We start from the raw sequence: 18,802 nt of genomic DNA on the forward strand, positions 1-18,802 counted from the left end.
CAGCATTAATCCTAAATCTCATCCTGAGTGATGAGATTGTTCATCTAAGGACTGCAGGATCAAGCCCATACTGTATAAAGGGAAGAAATACAAAAACTTGAAAATACTGTTGTTAGAGTATTATGAAAAGCATGCTTCATTTTTAAAGAAATAAACCCTTTTATATTTTTTGTAGTACCATCTGAGATGCCTGCACCTAAGCTGTTCTCCTACAGAATTGTCCTTTTCTTATGTGGTAACATCGAATTCATTTCCCCCATACATTGAGTAAAATGAACATGTTGCTTTAACAACTTCTTCATCTCCGATCCAAGTGTAGCATATATTAATCCTAGGTTTCAGAGTAGCAGCCGTGTTAGTCTGTATTCGCAAAAAGAAAAGGAGTACTTGTGGCACCTTAGAGACTAACAAATTTATTAGAGCATAAGCTTTCGTGAGCTACAGCTCACTTCATCGGATGCAGTGAGCTGTAGCTCACGAAAGCTTATGCTCTAATAAATTTGTTAGTCTCTAAGGTGCCACAAGTCCTCCTTTTCTTTTTGCGATATATTAATCCTGCATTCCTTACAGATCCGGCTCGTGTCCCCATTGACTTCAGAGGGAGTTGTGGCTACAGAAGGAACATAATAAGGTTGATCATATTGAACTGTTTGTCTTTATTAAGTGTACAAAAAGCACGGGAGACCACAATGGAGCAAAAGGGGAGAAAACCCCAACAAAATCCGTGAATCAGAGCAGGGAGCGTGTTTCACCACCAAATGAAAAGCTGACCCGTGTGTGAACCATGGCACCATATTCACTGCGATGTTACTTTTCGGTTAATTTGCTACAACACCCTCTGCCTGTCGATACCATAACAGCGAGGCCCCTGCACGGCGCCCGCCCGGGGCACCAGAACGGGACGTGCTCCAGGGGCCCGCTCCATGCCCTCCACAGCTACTGAGCCCTACAACCTGCCCACGGACGCGCGCCTCGGGTCGCCTAGGCAACACAAGGCACTGACGGGCAAAGACAGCCGCTGCGCATGCGTGGAGTGTTTCAGCTGCGGGGGCGGCTATTTTGGTGCCTGCTGGAAAATGTCATCGCTTTGTATCCTATACCTTCAGCGGCAGCGATTTTAATGGTGGAGGAGAGGCGAGGCTGGCACCTGGGCGGATTTCCATGGGGTCCCAACGGAGAGGTTTTTAAACTGAGGCGTGAGCGAGGGCTAGCTCGAGGGGTGGTATGATGGACTCCTGCCTGCGAGGACCCCTAGGTGGCGCCATTTTGGAGTCGCAGCGGGCTGAGGAGCCGCTGTCGCTTCCGACCGCGACCCCGGCCGGCGCCCCTCGTTTCACTCCGGCCTCCAGGATGAGCGTGGTGGAGCATGTGCGGGAGATGGCGGCTGCCGGGCTCCACTCCAACGTGCGGCTCCTCAGCGGGCTCCTGCTCACCATGAGCGGCAACAACCCGTGAGTGCCGCCGGCAGGGGGCTCTGTGAGGGCGGCAAGGGAGCGGGGCTTCGGGGCGGAGGCCAGGGCGCTCCCGGCCTGTCGCGGGGACAGGGCTATGGCGTGGGCGGCGGGGGTTGACGCAGGAGGCTGCAAGCTGGGGGGTTCCGGGGGGGAGGGGGATGAAATAAGGAGCTAAGAGCTTCGTGGGGCCCTGCGGGAGAAGGTCCCGGGGTAGCAGATCGGGTCTGTACCTGGCTCTGCCAAAGACTTGCTGTGGGATCCTTAGCAGGTCCCGTCGTTTCTCGCCGTCACAGTTCCCCTCTGCGTACAAGGCGACCACCAATGTGCTCCGGGATGTGCGTATGAAAAGCCCTATACGTGCCGAGAGTTTCAGCTTCCCAGGCGGGGCAATCGAGAGACGAGGTGACTTGCCCATCCCTTTCTAATGGATCATCCCTGAGGATATGCCACCCACATCATTCTCCTCCTGTTGACAGTGACGGTAGCGGACGTAGCCTCTTTCAGCACTTCAGCTACCGTGCATTGTTTGTGTTCAGTGTAGTTTGTCAATCATAATTGTTACTAACAAAAAATTAAAATACGGTCCTAAAACTGAGTTCTTGGCTCTCAAATCTGCCTGTTGCAGAGGGTGGTTAACAACAGTTCCCATTGTACGGTCATAACAGATGATCAGCAGCTATCCAAAAGATGTTCTAATTGGAGCTACTGTGTTTAAGATAGGTTTCAGAGTAGCAGCCGTGTTAGTCTGTATTCGCAAAAAGAACAGGAGGACTTGTGGCACCTTAGAGACTAACCAATTTATTTGGGCATAAGCTTTCGTGAGCTACAGCTCACTTCATCGGATGCATTTGGTGGAAAAAACAGAGGGGTGTGTATATCAAGTGAGCTGTAGCTCACGAAAGCTTATGCTCTAATAAATTCGTTAGTTTCTAAGGTGCCACAAGTCCTCCTTTTCTTTTTGTGTTTAAGATGGAACTTGCTTGTAGTTTTGTTTATCGTTTAAGGGTACAAATATTGCACTCTTAGTTCTTCCAGATTTCAGGCACAGCTAGGGGATTTAATCACTAATATTGAAAATATAGCATTTAACAGTTTTTGCTCCTATTATGTAATCAGCCAGTTTAAGCTTATATGTTTTTTTTTTTAATTTCTTCTAGTGAGTTATTCTCGCCATCTCAAAAGTACCAGCTTCTTGTATATCATGCAGATTCCCTCTTCCATGACAAGGAATATAGGAATGCTGTAAGTAAGTATACAATGGCCTTGCAGCAGAAGAAAGCATTAAGTAAAACTTCAAAAGTAAGACCCTCTACTGGGAATGCTGCAGCCACTCCACAAAGTCAGGTATTTGGAACTAGAGTAACATACTACATATAACTCTTATTCTCCCTGTAAAATGAAATATTGGTGAATTAATGTTGTAGCGGTAGACTACAAAATTACCACAATAAAGAAGCCTGAATTTTGTGGCTATTTAATTTTGAAAATGTGTCTGACCACTACTTTCTAATGAAAAACTTAACATGGTCTCAAATGTCAGAGAGAATGCCCATTTAATTTGTAGTTTTCGTTAGCAAGAGAGAAAATAGTCTGCATTATAAAAGTACAACGTACTGTCATCTTTACATTTTATATCTTAACTTTGTTAATGGAAATACAAGCCTTTCATAAGATTTTAGTAATTTAGACTCTGGTTTTTATATAGTTAGAACAACATTTGAGAGAGATTACATTTTAGTGATCAATTTTATTTTAGTGTCTGCCATCTGAAATTGAAGTGAAATACAAGATGGCTGAATGCTACACAATGTTGAAGCAAGATAAAGATGCTATTGCTATACTAGATGGAATTCCTTCAAGACAGAGAACCCCCAAGGTAGGTTCTGGAATTGATTTGTGGCAAACAGTAGTTTAGGTGTTTTTGAAGTTGTATAATCATATTTGCTCAAGAATGAAGATGTAATATATAGAGGTAAAGAGATTAAACCTTGACGTTTGTGCTTATAATATTTAAATGAGTTATTTGGAAACACTGGCTAAACACTTCTAAATTATCTGAGTTTAGTAAGCTTATCTTCTTTAAAACCAGGTAGTCTCTAAATGGAATTTCTTTGTTTGAAAGAGTTCACCAAACTAATGGGAGCTAAATGTTTTTGGATGTCTTTAACAGGTAATTTTTTAATGAAAATTACCTGGGTAACTTTATTAATGCTAGTGGGAATTACAAAATCTTCCCTATGCGTGAGGAACAATAGATACTTTGACATGGGCTGATAAGCTATTGAGAGCATGTATACGTAACCTATTTAGGATTGAAGTCTCTATTAGCTATGCAAAATTCTACTCTCCCCAGCTGACTGAGGTTTTTTGGAAGGTATCATAGCTAGTTTTTATAATTCTGGGAAAGAGTAGCTGCTGCTCTAGACAAGTGATAAAAATGCCTTAGCTCTGACTATGCTAATACTCCCACCGGTGCTACCACCAGAGGTAGTAAAACAATGGACGGTTCTAGAAAACAGTCCCCTTGTATTGTCACTCTACCAATGGGAGTCTCTTAAGGAAAAAAAAATTCTCTCAAGATTCTTCTCACACTTTTTAATTGTTTACATAGTGCTAAATGTTTAGGACACTTAGTATTTTTGGCGTTGAACACTACTGAGACTTTGCTTGCTGGTTCTGTCATCTAGGTAATCTTAGGCCATTTACTCCTCATGCATAACAACTTGCATGTTAGCAGCATCCCATCTTGGCTAGCGAGTGGTAACCACAAGGTGTTCTACCTTAAGCAAGGCTTGCTGTACAGAAAAGGAAGAAAATTGAGGAAAAGAAAAGCAGTCTTCTACCCCTGCAAGCCAATAAACCAAAAATGCTTGAGCACTAGAACGGCTAGCTGCATTGAGGGGGGAAGCTTGCTCAAGCCACTTCTGCCCTTTCTTGAGCTGTGAATTCAGTCAGAATCTAAATACAAACCTACTCTTCACCTCCCAAATACAACTGCTCTGGTAGACTTCCACTGGTATGTGGAGAGAGCAAGTAAAAGGAAGCTATAAGGTAATATATAGGCCTTTTACTTATGTAAACACTTGCCCATCTTCTGAATGAGTGTTCATAAACCATTTTGAGATTCCCAGAGGCACTACACTAGTGTATAATATTAGGATATCTACACTTTTTTCTGTATTCTGAATCAGAAATGAGAAACACTTCTCATTTTATAGGAGTTGATGACTTAAGAAGCAGGGCTCATAACTATTCTCTGTCCAGAGAGCTGGGAAGATGGGGCTATGCTTGATAATGAAAACATGACTTTTTGGTGAGGAACTCTGCTTTTAATAACTCTTGATTTGGATTGTTCTCACAATCAGATTTTTTTGATTACAGATTAACATGATGTTGGCAAATTTGTACAAGAAGGCAGGTCAAGAACGCTCATCTGTTACCAGTTACAAAGAAGTGCTGAGACAGTGTCCATTAGCACTCGATGCCATACTAGGTAGAGACTTTTTCCCCACCAAGTATCTAATATTAAAAATTACATCAACATTATCACTAAAATATGAGATGTGTAAGATATATTAGTAAACTAGCTCATTTGCATGTAGTACAGACTGCATGCAATCTACAAGTTGTACAGGAGCATTGTAGCTAACTGCCTGTATAAATTCAAAGGCATGGTATTCTCTGTTTTTAGACATTTTAACAAATTTGTATGACACTGTATTGGATACTTGGATTTGACTAGTGTATCTTTCTGAATAGGTTTGCTGTCACTTTCAGTAAAAGGGGCAGAAGTGGCTTCCATGACGATGAATGTTATTCAAAGCATCCCTAACTTGGACTGGCTTTCAGTGTGGATCAAAGCATATGCATTTGTGCACACTGGAGATAATACTAGAGCAATCAACACCATCTGGTAAGAATCAAAGTGAATTAAATTATTGTTCCTGAGTCACTACTTCACATAGTGTTGTGACAGATTTAAACATTTAACAGATGCCTGTTTTGTGCTGTTGAGGACCATGCAGTTGATCTGTAAACATGGCTTGGATTTTGTCACATGCTGAATATAATGTTAAAGACTTTTTCCTGATTGGGAAAAATCTTGATTTGAAAACTTTAAAACAGAAAGCGTAACAATATTTTTAGACTTGCTATCCATTTTTATTATGATAATGTTAAGGTTCTGACAAACTATTAAAAAATCAGGACATTTTTCCATACTGGTCTTGGATTGTACCACAGTATATAAATCTAATAATGTCTGAGATCTGTGCAAGATCTGGGTATTCTGTGAAGAAAGCCCCGGTTAAAGTAAATAGTTCTGCAAAGGCTATACACACTTTCATGGGGAAGAGAAGGTACTTTGAGTCTCCTTAGACTAGAGTGTTTTAATTTTAAAATACAAACTTGTTTTAACTTACAGCATTGAAAAGAAGCTTCTTAAATTACAATCTTTTTGTAACTGAAAACACCAGTGCAGCTACTTTTGAAAACTGACTGCTGGAAACTAGTTTAAACTTTTTGTGAGTTAACTATGCATTTCTAGAATTTGAACGGAAACTGAGAACCCCTTGATGATGCTGTGCTATTGGTACAATTTCTTTGCTCAGATGCTCTTATAAAAGCTACAAGTTTCAGTCAATGCAGATAAACTTAACTAGGACATGACATTTAAAAAGAACATTTTCTTTCGGAAGTCTATTGCATTGTGCTTTACTTGAAGCTGTGTTTGAAGTCCAGCTGATATAGATTTCTAGGGCCTGTCTCCTAAATGATCATTGCCTGGGGTTAATGGTGTGAACTGGCTACCTTTCTTGTGGGTGCAGCTTGACTTGCTGGTGATTTCTGTAAAGCTCTGGATGGGTCTAAGACCTCACTATTTGAGACACCCTCCTGCCAGTTTATCATGCCAGGGAAGATTATCTAGGTGCAGCTATTAATTTCTGGCATCGAACTTTGGGGCTGGCAGCAAGATACCTTCAGTACAGGGTCCTTGCTTAAGAACTCTCTCTCTCTCCCAGTTTGGCAGCCTTCAAGGAACAATGTAAGTTTTATATATGTCATCAAGTAGTTTTTTGGATGAATGTTCAAATGGTGGGTGTGTGGTCACTCCGTAAAGAGTGATACCACGTTTTGTGGTAACTGTAGGTCTTTAAATGAATGACATTTAAAATCATAATTTTACAGGTGTATTTGAGAAATAATATACAGGTTCCAAAGAGTGTTTTAGCATTCAAACAGTACATAACAAGATGCTAGTTTAAATGGCATTTCTTTTCTCTTAAAGCTCCTTAGAGAAAAAGTCTTTACTGAGGGATAATGTGGATCTATTGGGTAGCTTAGCAGACCTGTATTTCCGAGCTGGAGATAATAAAAACTCAATTCTGAAATTTGAGCAAGCACAAATGCTGGATCCTTATCTGATAAAAGGTAAGTAATTGTAAATTCTCAAAGTTGCCCCAGCATGCTAAAGCCTCGAATGACACTAGCACAGCAGGTGCATCCAGTTCACATTCCACTAAAGACTTAACAGCTACATAAATATTTATCAGCACAGCAGGTGCATAATTTCTGTCCATACCCAGAAGCAGTTGGTGGCAGTCATAGTAGAAAGTGGGTGTTTGTCTTACACCTCATTAAAAATTACAGTACTTCAAGAAGTTAGTATAGCTGTACATCAGGCTTTCCAAAGAGGAACATAGTACTAACAAATTTAGTTTAAGAAGCTTGTGTGTTCTGTTTTTCCTTCTAAATGAACTATGTCTTCATTGTAAATTGTCTAGAATTCTTCATGCTCTCATTTTATACCTGTTTTTCTTGATTCCTCCTCCACCTTTATGGTGAAAGTGCAGAGTCTGGTGCTCAAACTTAGTCCCAGAGCATGTATGATTTAGGAGTAGCTATGATACAAGTGCTGTGAAATCACTGGCCCTTATGGTCAAGTTCTGTTGAGACTTTAAATCTTCATAAAGCTTTGAAGTGTCATAATTAGGAGCTCAGCAATAATACAACTGATCCCAAAGTATTTCATTTTTAGGAATGGACGTATATGGCTACTTACTAGCACGTGATGGTCGACTGGAGGATGTGGAGAACTTGGGCTGCCGTCTTTTCAATATTTCTGATCAGCATGCAGAGCCGTGGGTGGTGTCAGGGTAACTTCCATTTACTTCCTTGTATCCCCAGGCTCCTTAGCTAACCTGTCTTAGGAGCTTGAACGTGTTTGAGGCAATGTGTTCAGTTTCATTAGTTTGGAAGTTGTACTTGTGAGTCTGCTGTTCTGTTTGAACATTTTAGTTCTTGGTCTAACTTCAAAATATCTTGCTGGAAATACATATTTTCTGGCTGTAGTTAAATACCTTGGAGTTGTTGGGTCTATCAGATAACTAATGTTGCTGTAACTAAGTACCTGAATCACCAGTTTTGTTAAAGGCTAATAAGTGTCATATTTTGTTAATATCTTTTTAAAGTAACTTTGCATACTGTAAATCCATCAGTTACTTTTCTTTTCAGCTTTCCATGAATGACTTTTGGTAGTGCACACTTACCACCATTCCTCTTTCTTTTTGTAGGTGTCACAGTTTCTACAGTAAGCGATACTCCCGGGCCTTGTATTTAGGAGCCAAAGCTATTCAGCTGAATAGTAATAGTGTTCAAGCTTTGCTGCTGAAAGGGGCTGCTCTTAGAAATATGGGACGAGTACAAGAGGCAATTATACATTTCCGAGAAGCAATACGCCTTGCACCTTGCAGGCTTGACTGTTATGAAGGCAAGTATAAAGTACAATGATTATTGTATACAGTTTTGATAGGGCTGTCGTGTATGATGTTTTCATGGTATAGGAAGAGTGTAAATTGCCTCCCAGAGTTCCCTGCAGGTGAAGTAATATTGCTTATTACCTAGTAGGTTAATTAATTGTATTGAAAAACCCACTAAATAGAGCTGAAAATGGGGAGAAGAGGGGGAAATATTAGACATTAAACGTGCTTGTTAAACAAAAATAGCCGAATTTGATGTACTGAGAAGCATGCATATTAAACTCTGATAGAGTCCCTGTACACAGATTATTAGTGTGCCAGTGTGTAAATATTTTCTTCTTTTTGGTCTTCAGGCCTCATTGATTGTTATCTAGCATCCAACAGTATTCGTGAAGCAATGGTTATGGCTAACAATGTGTACAAAACCCTGGGAGCAAATGCACAGACGCTTACTCTGTTAGCAACAGTCTGTCTTGAAGATCCAGTCACACAAGAGAAAGCAAAAACCTTATTAGATAAGGCACTGACACAGAGACCGGATTACATTAAAGCTGTGGTAAAAAAAGCGGAGCTTCTTAGTAAGTTTCTTTTCTTTTGAGATGTCTCGTCCTTGTCCAGTTTATTTGAATAATTTCTTACATGAAAGTAAGTGTTCCACAAAGTCGCTAATATGAAAAACACTATACAAATGTTACAGCCAAAGACTAATCAGTTCTGTGTAAAAGAAAAATCACAGGATGCCATAAGATATGAATTGCTTGGATATTACCTTGATTGGCCCTATAGTAATACTTCAGATGGAAGAAATTATAACTTCTTAATTATTTGAGATAATCATGTGTGCATTGATTTGGTTTTAAAGTATAACACTAAGAGCAAGAACTACATTTTCAGAAGATTTAATCATCACCAACTGCAGATGGTTTTAGGAATAAAGATGAGGATTGTGATAGTGTTTTACATATTCAAGTTACTTTGTGGAAGATCTCTCTAAACCATTAATAAAACTGTAGCTCTGCTGTCAACAGGTAGAGAACAGAAATATGAAGATGGAATAGCTTTGTTGAGGAGTGCACTGGCCAATCAGAGTGACTGTGTTCTGCATCGAATACTGGGTGACTTTCTTGTAGCAGTCAGTGAATATCAGGAAGCCATGGACCAGTACAGTATTGCCCTAAGGTAAAACTTATAGACCCTTGAGTTTGCTGTATGCTTCTTAGAAACTAAAAATTGCATGACAGCTGAAAGATGGCTTAGTAGCACATCTTCAGTCAGTTGTGGGGGGGGGGGGCAGTGGGTTGGTTTGTTTGATTTCTCTTCTCCCCCCCCCCCCCCCCCCCCAGCACATACACTCTTATCAGTGAATTGGGATTGTCTACACTTGAAGTGCTACAGTGGCACAACTGCACTGCTCTAGCTGTACTGTTGTAGCACTTGAGTGTAGACACTACCGATGCTGACACATGAGGGGTTCTTCAGTCAGCTTACCACTGTCTACACAGGGTATTAGGTCAGCTTAACTACGCCGCTCAGGGCTGTAGATTTTTCACACCCCCTGAGGAATTCAGTTAAGACAACTTGATTTTTCTAGTGGAGACCACGTCCTACTGTGTTTTATGTAATGCAATTCCCAATTCAAAGTCTCAAGGACAAAAATTTACAATTGTAAACTTGTGGTAATGTTAAGTATGTTACCAGGCAGTCAATTGCTAGACCAATAAGAAGGATTAAGGCATGGATTTGTTTATAACTTCCTAAACTGTTCTATACTCTGTCAGGCACCTTGGGCTCCACCTTTAGGCTGGAATGTGCTGTATAAATGTCAGGGATTAACTAAGTTCAAATGAAAAGGTTTTGATGTTCAACTGAATCAACGTTTCTTCTTACAATAAAACAGGTCCCTCAAACTCAAATAGAAAAGAATTCATTATTTCAAACTTGGGTAAAATTTAGCACGTTTCAGAATAAGATCCCATATTTCCTAATAAGAAATCTTTTATGTTCTCTGTATTTTTAAAAGTTAAATACCTATCTTGACTGCAAGACTTTGTTGTACACACAGTAAACTGTACGGTCAGGTAGGTTGGCTATTTTTGCCTGGATGGAGGTGGGGAAACAGTGTTTTTAGTGCTAGTCGCTTAAATTGCATTTATCTGGTCTTCTGCTGCTTTAGTTAGTATTTCCTGGAAGAATTGTGTAAGCTTCGTTGGGAGGCTCATGGAGTTCAGACAAGTGCATCCTCAAAGGTTAGGAATCTGTATATAGATGATGCCAATTGGTGTTAACTATGCACTTTCATCTTTTGTCAAATGGTTATTACGGCAGTCTGAGGTAAAGTTGCAACATCTTTGAGTTTAAATATCAGTAGCAGTAAACAGGAAGTGGGGGAAGCAAGATGGAGATGTTTTGATTAGACATATTTGTAATGTTTACTAGCTTAAGTTTGAGTTGATTCTTTTTTCTCCCCCAGTTTGGATCCCAATGATCAGAAGTCTTTAGAAGGAATGCAGAAAATGGAAAAAGAGGAGAGTCCAACAGATGCAACGCAGGAGGAGGATGTGGATGACATGGAGGGAAGTGGAGAAGAAGGGGATTTGGAGGGCAGTGATAGTGAAGCAGCACAGTGGGCAGATCAAGAACAATGGTTTGGCATGCAGTGAAGATTTTACTTAAACTGATATGTGTTTCAGTTCTTGAATGTGCCATGAGATCCATTGTTCTCTGAAGGAAGAACATCACCTGCAATTTTTGTATTAACAAAGTGGACTTTATAAAACAAGCGACTCTGAAACCATTTAATAATTCTCTGCATCACAGTTCTGTTCATTTTTGTGATGCTTCCTATTTATCAATTACAAGATTGAGCTGAACTATGCTGGAGATTATTTGTAAGAGTGGTTTAGTCTTTTCTTGCTAAAGCTAGAATCTTGAATACAAAGCATTTCATATAATATATCTATTGCTAGTGACTAAAATGTCAAAATTGGGTTCAAAACGAAGTAGTCTTGATCCTTAGCTATAGATGTAAATACAAGAGTTTTTTATTCCTTTGTGAAAGGCTTTATTCTTTTGTCTGGGCTCATGCATGATTTCTTGCGGAAGCTTGTAGGAGTTACTTGTATGTATTTGAAGGGAGCAATTTTTCCTCTCTCTTCAGCTAATTAACCTGTTTGGTGTAAGGCATTGCACTAACTTTAAAGGTGGAATTTGTATCTCCAGCATCCCTGACTTACAGGATGCTTTGTAACTAATCAGTTTCTATGTACAAAAAATAGTACAATGTTAGAATTATAGTAATTTCCCCAATCCATACAAAGCCCTATAATTACTTCTAGATAGAGTTCAGTTTTATTTAGGTAAGTTACTAAAAGGCATTACAACAGTAGTGACGTAGTGCTACACACAGGATGTGAAGTGGCTTTGTCGGTTTAAAAAAAATTAACTTCTCCATTGCATCACTAGTAGAAATTTTTAAATTAGAATGGCTGTCTTGGCTTTCTTTATATTTTACACATACAATTTAGCTTTACCAATTGAAAATAGAATCTCGTGCTATCACCTACTAAAACGATAGTGAATTGTCCACAGAAATTCTCACAGTGGGCATCTCTTATTAAAAGCAAATCTTTCACTGAAATCAGAAAATCAAACAAAACTATTTCTGTGGCACTTAAATTTTGCAAAAGAACTACCCTTGTCCTAGTGTTTCACTCTTGATTTACTTGCTTCTTGCTAAAACATATGTCTTTCTATAACGCTTTCTAATGGTGTTATAGTTCACATTGTCTTCAGTCCATGGTCATGCATAGCCTTGTAATTCTGCCTGTGGCTGCTCAGATCTATTGTGCTCTTCAGTGCTGTCATAGCAGCTGAAGCAGAGGTTGACAGTTTTTTGTATTGGAACTTTTTGATACTCTAGAGCAAATACTTGACACACACAAAAGAAAACAAGCTTTTCACTAACTATAGTAGCACAGCACATACAAGAATAAAATACATGAAATATGTTCAGTCCCAAAATCATACATAAAAATACATATTAAAAGGAGGGGATGCTTAGTCCTAGAACATATTGTAGCCTGTTGGTGTGGGGATGTTTAGCATGTGTAAGCATTTCAGAGTCTGGACATCTTCTTCCTGTTCATAGCCAGACAGCTACCCATAATGGATAGTCTCCTCTTTCTAATCTTTTAGCTATGTTTGAGGGTGGGAGAAACCACTAGCTTTTCTCTAGTGTCAATTGAACTGCACTAAAGTAATTTGAAAAATAAGCAAGCAGGTAGCCTGCCTTACTGTGCTATTACTGATGGTCTTAATTAAGAAGTCTGTTGGCTTATTATCTCATTTCACTAAACACTGTGCAATCCAAATGGGATACATTTAAACTAAAAACAAATCATATTTAGGTATCTGCTCTCTGAGATTGTGATCAATCCCTTCCAGGCTCTAGTCTACTTCATGAAGAATTCAGCTGTTTGTCATTCAGCCATGGATGGTGATAAGTTTCAACTCCTTGCATGTTGCTAATTCTTTACAGAAGGAAACTGTAAAAAACAAACTGTTCCTTTTGCAATCTGTCCATTTCTTCCTTTCTGTGCAATAAGCCTCAAAATCAGTGCTGCTTCTGAAGGTTAACCTAGGTAGGCTGTTTCAAGTCTCTTAATTGTATGTCAGACCCTAGTTGTGAAGATCAGATTACAAGTATTAAATGCTCCCTTATGAAGCAAAGCAAAAAGGCTTTGTGTGTTTAAAAGCTGACGAGAGTATGTGGGAGATGCATGGTGTATGTTTTAAATTGTCAGCTGCTCAGCTGAGGGTTTTTACTTCAAATGACTCATTCAGATGCCCCTAATCAGAGCTACTCTTATAGCTTCCAGCTGTGTTAGCACCATGCATTGCAACACTTCCTTTCCTCTAAAGCAAGGTTGACGTGGCACAAGAAACCTGAAGTCTAGAGCCCAGTCATAGAATGGTTCAGAGTGTTTGCAGGTAGGAAAGCCTGTTAGTTTTCTCACCTTAGATCACTCTCTTTGGTTAGATGTAGCCTAACTATTGAATCACTACAGCAAGTGCTGTGAATGATGAAGAATTTTGAAAACCTTTATCCTGTAGTAGCATAAACCAGCTCCTGCAGGGTGGTCCTTCTTTTATTTCACCCAAGGCCTAGCCCTGATCCCCTTAGGAAGTGATGGAAGGAACCCAATTAAATGTTAGGGAGAGATAAAATTGTATTGCACTTTTGCTTATTTCATAGTAAGATCTTGGTATCCATATGCAAGCATTGTTATTGGGTAAGACTTCTGTTAAGCCAGTCTCTTTGACAAGAATGGAGGCCAAATTTCAAGAGGAATTTCTGCTGTAAGAAACTTTCTTGTAGATTTCCTTTATGGGCAGCTGTAGAAAGATTAATTTTAGACACCTTTCTACATCCAAGAATAAAACACTATCAATGTCCAAGAATATGGCCCTGGTTTTGTTGTGGAATGTTTGAAAGAGAGTGCTTTGTTCATTATCAAAAAATTGTGTAGTAATGGGTACCTCTATCAATTCACGTAATGTTAGAGCTGTACTGATCATATCATGTATGCTTTTGCTAATGAGTGTACTGTGGCTGGATATGGAATTATTTTAAAGAGTATTTTAACGTTTGTCTCAATTCTAAGGGGATTCTTGGTCTATTAAAGACCCTTCATTAACTGTCTGTCTAATTTTAGAATATGAGCTGTTTTTACAACCTTGTGCTCCAGAATCCTGTGGTTGGTTCATAGTTTAGGGAATATAGCTAATGCAATTAGCCCATAACAAGTAGTTGTCCTCATTCTGTACCTTAATCTTTTGCTGTGTACGCTCAAAGAGATAATGAAACCCAAAACTAAAGCTCAACCCATGTCAACAGTGTGATGTAAACTCCCTAAAGTGATGCAATTCATAGGTGAGGTTGGAATGTTATAACTACCCAACTGCTTTTTGCAGTACAAGTGGTAGATCATTTACTCTTTTTCAGACCACCTGCAATTGCTAGTCTCTGGTAAAGGGCAAAGACAAAATCTGGTATTTGCTTAACTTCCTTGCTGTTTGACATTTAAATCACAAACTTCATTAACATCAGCTTTTACTGTGGTGGAAAGACCCTGCTATGGTGTGTGGAGACCAAAGTTCCTTCAACCCTACAGCTCCCCCCCAAAGTCCTGTAACCATTACAAATCTATTTTGCCAGCACCTCAAGGCAGTGTGTTTTGGAGGAATCGGGCAGTCCTGGAGCTGCCAAATAACAGCTGTCCTGCAGCAAGTTACTGAATCTCTTGCCAAATTTCCCTGTCTGTAAAATGGGGATAGTGTTTATTTCCCTACTGCACAAGGATGTGAGAATTTTAAGCAAAGATTATACAATGATTAGAAAACCATAAGGTGCTATGTAAGTGTTTACCCAATTAAAGTGTCATATTCTTTCTAGCCTTCCTTTCCTGTCATTCCAGATTAGGAGCTTTCTCCTTAATAATTAGCTTCTTCCATAGGCTTGTTTCACTTAGTGATGGTTAGAGCCTTCCCTTTTCATGACTCTCTGCAGCTGACATTGAAGTTTAAATCAGCCAGAGTAGCAGCAGTGTTTTTGTTATACAAAAACTCCTAGATGTGGCCACAAAGGGAATCCTGTCTGCTGTATCTGCACTGGCCTTCTGTGTAGCTGTAGTGTGGGAGTATTTTAATCACCTTGTCTAAACCTAAATTGCAACAATTTAATTCAAATCTTTTGGTGCCAACCCAACTTAAACTTGAGTTTATAAATTTACCAACACAAACTAACCAGCTATAAATCAATTTTAAATCAGTTTAATGTCAATGTTTTCACCAGTTTAGCATGCCTTTAGTTAAATTGGAACAACTGTGGGTGTAGACCAGGCCTAAGCTTGCTCAGAGCAGATGGAGGCAATGCTGCACCAGAACGCCAATTGGATGTGGGTGAACTGTTGCAATTACTAGAGCAGCTGTGAAAATGGGAGACTAAGAATGTCAGTTGCAGTTTGGCTATTGCCAGAAGGGAGAGGGATAACTGGTATGTGTTTGGGGCATAGAGGAAGCCCACAGTAAAAAGCATGAGACCAGTTCATGTTGGAGAAAGGGGTGGGGACAGTTTGTAAAAGCATTTGACATGTATAAAATTGTTTTTGGCTAGTCCATATCCTTCCCCTTATTGTTAACATACCTGAATAAAATAATAATAGTAATAAAATAGGGAGGTCTGTGCACTTGGACTTGCTGTACTGATCCTTCTACTTCTGTCACTAGCCTCAACACTAATGCTTTAGTGTTCTCAGAGGAATGAGCGTTGGAAGTTTCAGTGAGGTTAGTCACTGACAGATGTTTACATTGTGAAATCCTCTATTAAAACTGTTCCCCTGCTTCGTTAGTAAGCTCATGAGAGACCAAGGACTGAAAGGGTTTCAGGAACAAACTTCTTTCCCCCAACCCCATCTTATTCTCCCCAGGTTATGCTCTCAAAGGAATGAGGAATCCTGGTAGAATGCTGTTTGGAGCTTGCTCTGCTACTGTCCTGGTTGTACCTGATATGTGGAACTGAAAGGACTTTGTGCCCCATAAGTGTCAGTCCTTTCACAGGCAGTAACACTTCTCTATAAAGAAAAAGAGGAATTGAATAACTTCTCTTGAATAAGATGTCCTGGAGGTTGTTTTTCTTGAAGAGTGTAAGAGGTTTGTTTGGTCAGTGAGTGGCATGAACTGAAGCGACCTTGTGTTTCAGACTCTGCCCTGATAATGTCTTGAACTCTTCCACCTTGTCAGCTGTGCATTCCAGGACCCCAGTGAGTGTTAGAATGTGTCTAACATGGGGGCGGGGGGGGGGGAGGAAGAGGAAAAATAGCCTGTCCTGAGACAAGGACTTGATCTAAATCTTAAAATGGAGCCAAAGAACAAAAAGTCCTATTTACATCAAAGCTGGCCTGACCAGGAGGTAGCAGCAGCACTCTGCTTTGCTCACTGGGGTTTAGAAACTTGAAATGCTCCCAGCTGAGAAGAGCTTAACAGTTGGCACAAGTGAGATACTTATGTTGGCAGCTGATTCAAGAACTTCATGCTGCCTGTGTCAACCAAGGCCCTCTTCCTAATTTGGCTTGAGGTATAGTACATTGCCATGCTGCCTGTGACAATGCCATCTTTTCATTTGAACTATTTAATTTAAATTTTTTTTCTCCTAGTGTTCAGCATATAATGTAGGTAGATTTCAGAGTAGCAGCCATGTTAGTCTGTATCCGCAAAAAGAAAAGGAGTACTTGTGGCACCTTAGAGACTAACAAATTTATTTGAGCATAAGCTTTCGTGAGCTACAGCTCGCTTCATTGGATGCATTCAGCTGTAGCTCACGGAAGCTTATGCTCAAATTTGTTAGTATCTAAGGTACCACAAGTCCTCCTTTTCTTTTAATGTAGGTAGAGTTTCCCTTGAGACACTCAATTGGCTGAGGAGGTGAGGCTGATAACACAGGAGCAAGATAGAGCCCAGCAATGTTCCTGTAAACTTCAGCACTGTGCTATCAGAGCAAGGAAAAGTACTGCAAACATATATCCTCCTTGTGCTCTTGTGTGTAAACTGCAGTCAGTATAGTTCCAGCTGGAGATTAGATGGGCTTTGCAAATTTTTATCAGAAAACTGATAAGAAATTGCTCTTGAGGTTTTTTTTCATCTTACAAATCTTGACAGGGTCCTTTATCAATATATAGTCAAACTGGGTGGGAGGGATAACATGGCTTAACCTCTGTTGGGATCTCTTTTCTAAGCATAAGATTGTAGTATCTAAGGGCACATAATTATCTGGTCCAATCCACTAGTCAATGGAGTTGTGTAAGATCCAAGCTGAACTTGGCCCATGTGTCAGAGTAGCATCCGTGTTAGTCTGTATTCGCAAAAAAGAAAAGGAGTACTTGTGGTACCTTAGAGACTAACTAACAAATTTATTTGAGCATAAGCTTTCATGAGCTACAGCTCACTTCTTCGGATGGCCCGTTTGTGTATCAGTGATATCTACTTACCAGCATGTCAGGCCTGTTGAAGTGACTGTTGCCCCTCTGGGGTGGTGGAGGCTTATTGAAGGTATTAGTCCTGGTATTACTCTGGGTATTACCCATTAGTGCAGGTGCTAACTGGCCTGGAACGGCTGGATCTGAATTCCAGCCCTGTTGCTGACTGACTGCCCAGAACTATTACCAACTGCAGAACAGTATGTGGAGATGGTACTCTGATCCTTTCTCCAGCTCTGCAGTAGGGTTTTTAATAGGTGTGTGGGAAGCTAGCTCCAATTAATCTTACAATGATTGTTCTGTGGAGCAGAATGTCACACTGCTAAGGTTTGCAAAGTTTTGACTACTTTTCTTTCCCCCCCCCATCTCTATTTTAAAGTCAAAGTAGTCCAATGTATGGGCTGAACTGTAACCCATTTCTACCACATACCTGTTCTTTGACTGGAGGTGGTACCTAGCCTCTGGACTTAGTTTCCCCATCTGTGAAAAAGCAATAAATACATCTAGCTTGCCAGGTGTGGCTTGAGGATTATCGAATGTTAACTCTTCTCTTGCTCCAATGGCAATGCTGATTTATTTTTCTTTGCTTATCTCCATACTGAGATGCTTCTGCCAATAACACTCAGACACTGGGAATGCTGGGAGAATGTGTGCATGAGAGACAGACCAGTTTAACCCTTCTCCTGCTGCATTCTGATTGCTGCCAGACTGTTCCTGGCCGCAGCATCACTTGGAAAGGACTGCAGGAAGCAGGGTGAGCTATTAACCTAGTTTTAGTCCTGGTGATTTACTGTTCAGACTAAATTCAGAAAACCTTTCCATAGTAGAAGGTACATCATCCATCATCTGGCCTTACATAGGGGAAGAGATATTTACGATGGCTAACCCTGCTGTTGCTACTAGAATTCTTGGCCTCATATAGGAAATCATGTTCTTGGGCATGTGGCCATTATGTGAAACAAAACATTCCCTCTCACAGGCAAAGAGCCTTCGATCCATGCTCACTCTGGGGAGAAGAAAAAGAGAGTGACCTACCCCTGCCCAGCCCATTCTCAGGGGTAGCCCAGTGATGAGCGCTCTAGGCCAGGGCTGCATAACGCATGCCACTAACAGATAGCTTTGTGTTATATTATCGAGGGATGGCCACAAGACCAGACAATGGTGGTTGTCATGGGGCATGGGTGCCTCAGAAGGGTACTATGATGATAAATGTCTGGGCAGGCAAGTATTAATCCAATTGAGGTATCACTCCCCACTGATGCAGCCACTCCCCCTTTTCCTCTGCTCCGTTTAACCTCCCCTCATCATGGACTGGTTGCACTCATCACCAGCAAGCAGTAGAGAGATTGGGATACTCCAAACTGTCAACGCTCCAGGATTTGCAACTGAACAACCCTCAATGCACATGCAGCTCTTCCCACGGGAAATGCTGCAGCAAGCTAGGCCCAGATTTCATTGTGACAGGGTAAGGGGTGATCAGAAGTGGTGTCAGCCTGAAAGGTCACAATGGGTCATCCATTTCTCCTCACACTGCTTGTGGTGTTTTGGGGATGGATGG

The 18,802-nt window shown here is 40.5% G+C and overlaps 1 protein-coding gene across 3 annotated transcripts; it reads left to right on the forward strand.

The window, feature by feature from the left end:
• Positions 1-1,089: 1,089 nt before the first annotated feature.
• Positions 1,090-13,914, forward strand: ANAPC7 (anaphase promoting complex subunit 7). 3 transcript variants are annotated; one of them, XM_038373455.2, is made up of 11 exons: positions 1,090-1,451; positions 2,612-2,798; positions 3,211-3,330; positions 4,836-4,947; positions 5,214-5,367; positions 6,742-6,884; positions 7,492-7,609; positions 8,027-8,223; positions 8,566-8,790; positions 9,241-9,391; positions 10,683-13,914. In XM_038373455.2, the coding sequence occupies exons 1-11, from the start codon at positions 1,225-1,227 to the stop codon at positions 10,870-10,872; spliced, it is 1,824 nt and encodes a 607-aa protein (XP_038229383.1). In that variant the 5' UTR covers positions 1,090-1,224; the 3' UTR covers positions 10,873-13,914. The 3 variants fall into 3 exon arrangements, with proteins under 3 accessions (XP_038229383.1, XP_038229387.1, XP_038229391.1); XM_038373459.2 differs by lacking the exon at positions 1,090-1,451 and adding an exon at positions 1,652-1,856; XM_038373463.2 differs by lacking the exon at positions 1,090-1,451 and having other exon boundaries at positions 2,601-2,700.
• Positions 13,915-18,802: the final 4,888 nt, after the last annotated feature.

Source organism: Dermochelys coriacea, chromosome 15 (assembly GCF_009764565.3).
Source record: "Dermochelys coriacea isolate rDerCor1 chromosome 15, rDerCor1.pri.v4, whole genome shotgun sequence".
NCBI classification, from domain to species: Eukaryota; Metazoa; Chordata; order Testudines; family Dermochelyidae; genus Dermochelys; species Dermochelys coriacea.

Coding starts and splice junctions, on each gene's coding strand:
- ANAPC7 (XM_038373455.2), top strand. CDS start 1,225: ATGATGGACTCCTGCCTGCGAGGACCCCTAGGTGGCGCCATTTTGGAG. Junction 2,799..3,210: donor CAGCCACTCCACAAAGTCAG/GTATTTGGAACT, acceptor ATTTTATTTTAG/TGTCTGCCATCTGAAATTGA. Junction 7,610..8,026: donor GAGCCGTGGGTGGTGTCAGG/GTAACTTCCATT, acceptor TTCTTTTTGTAG/GTGTCACAGTTTCTACAGTA.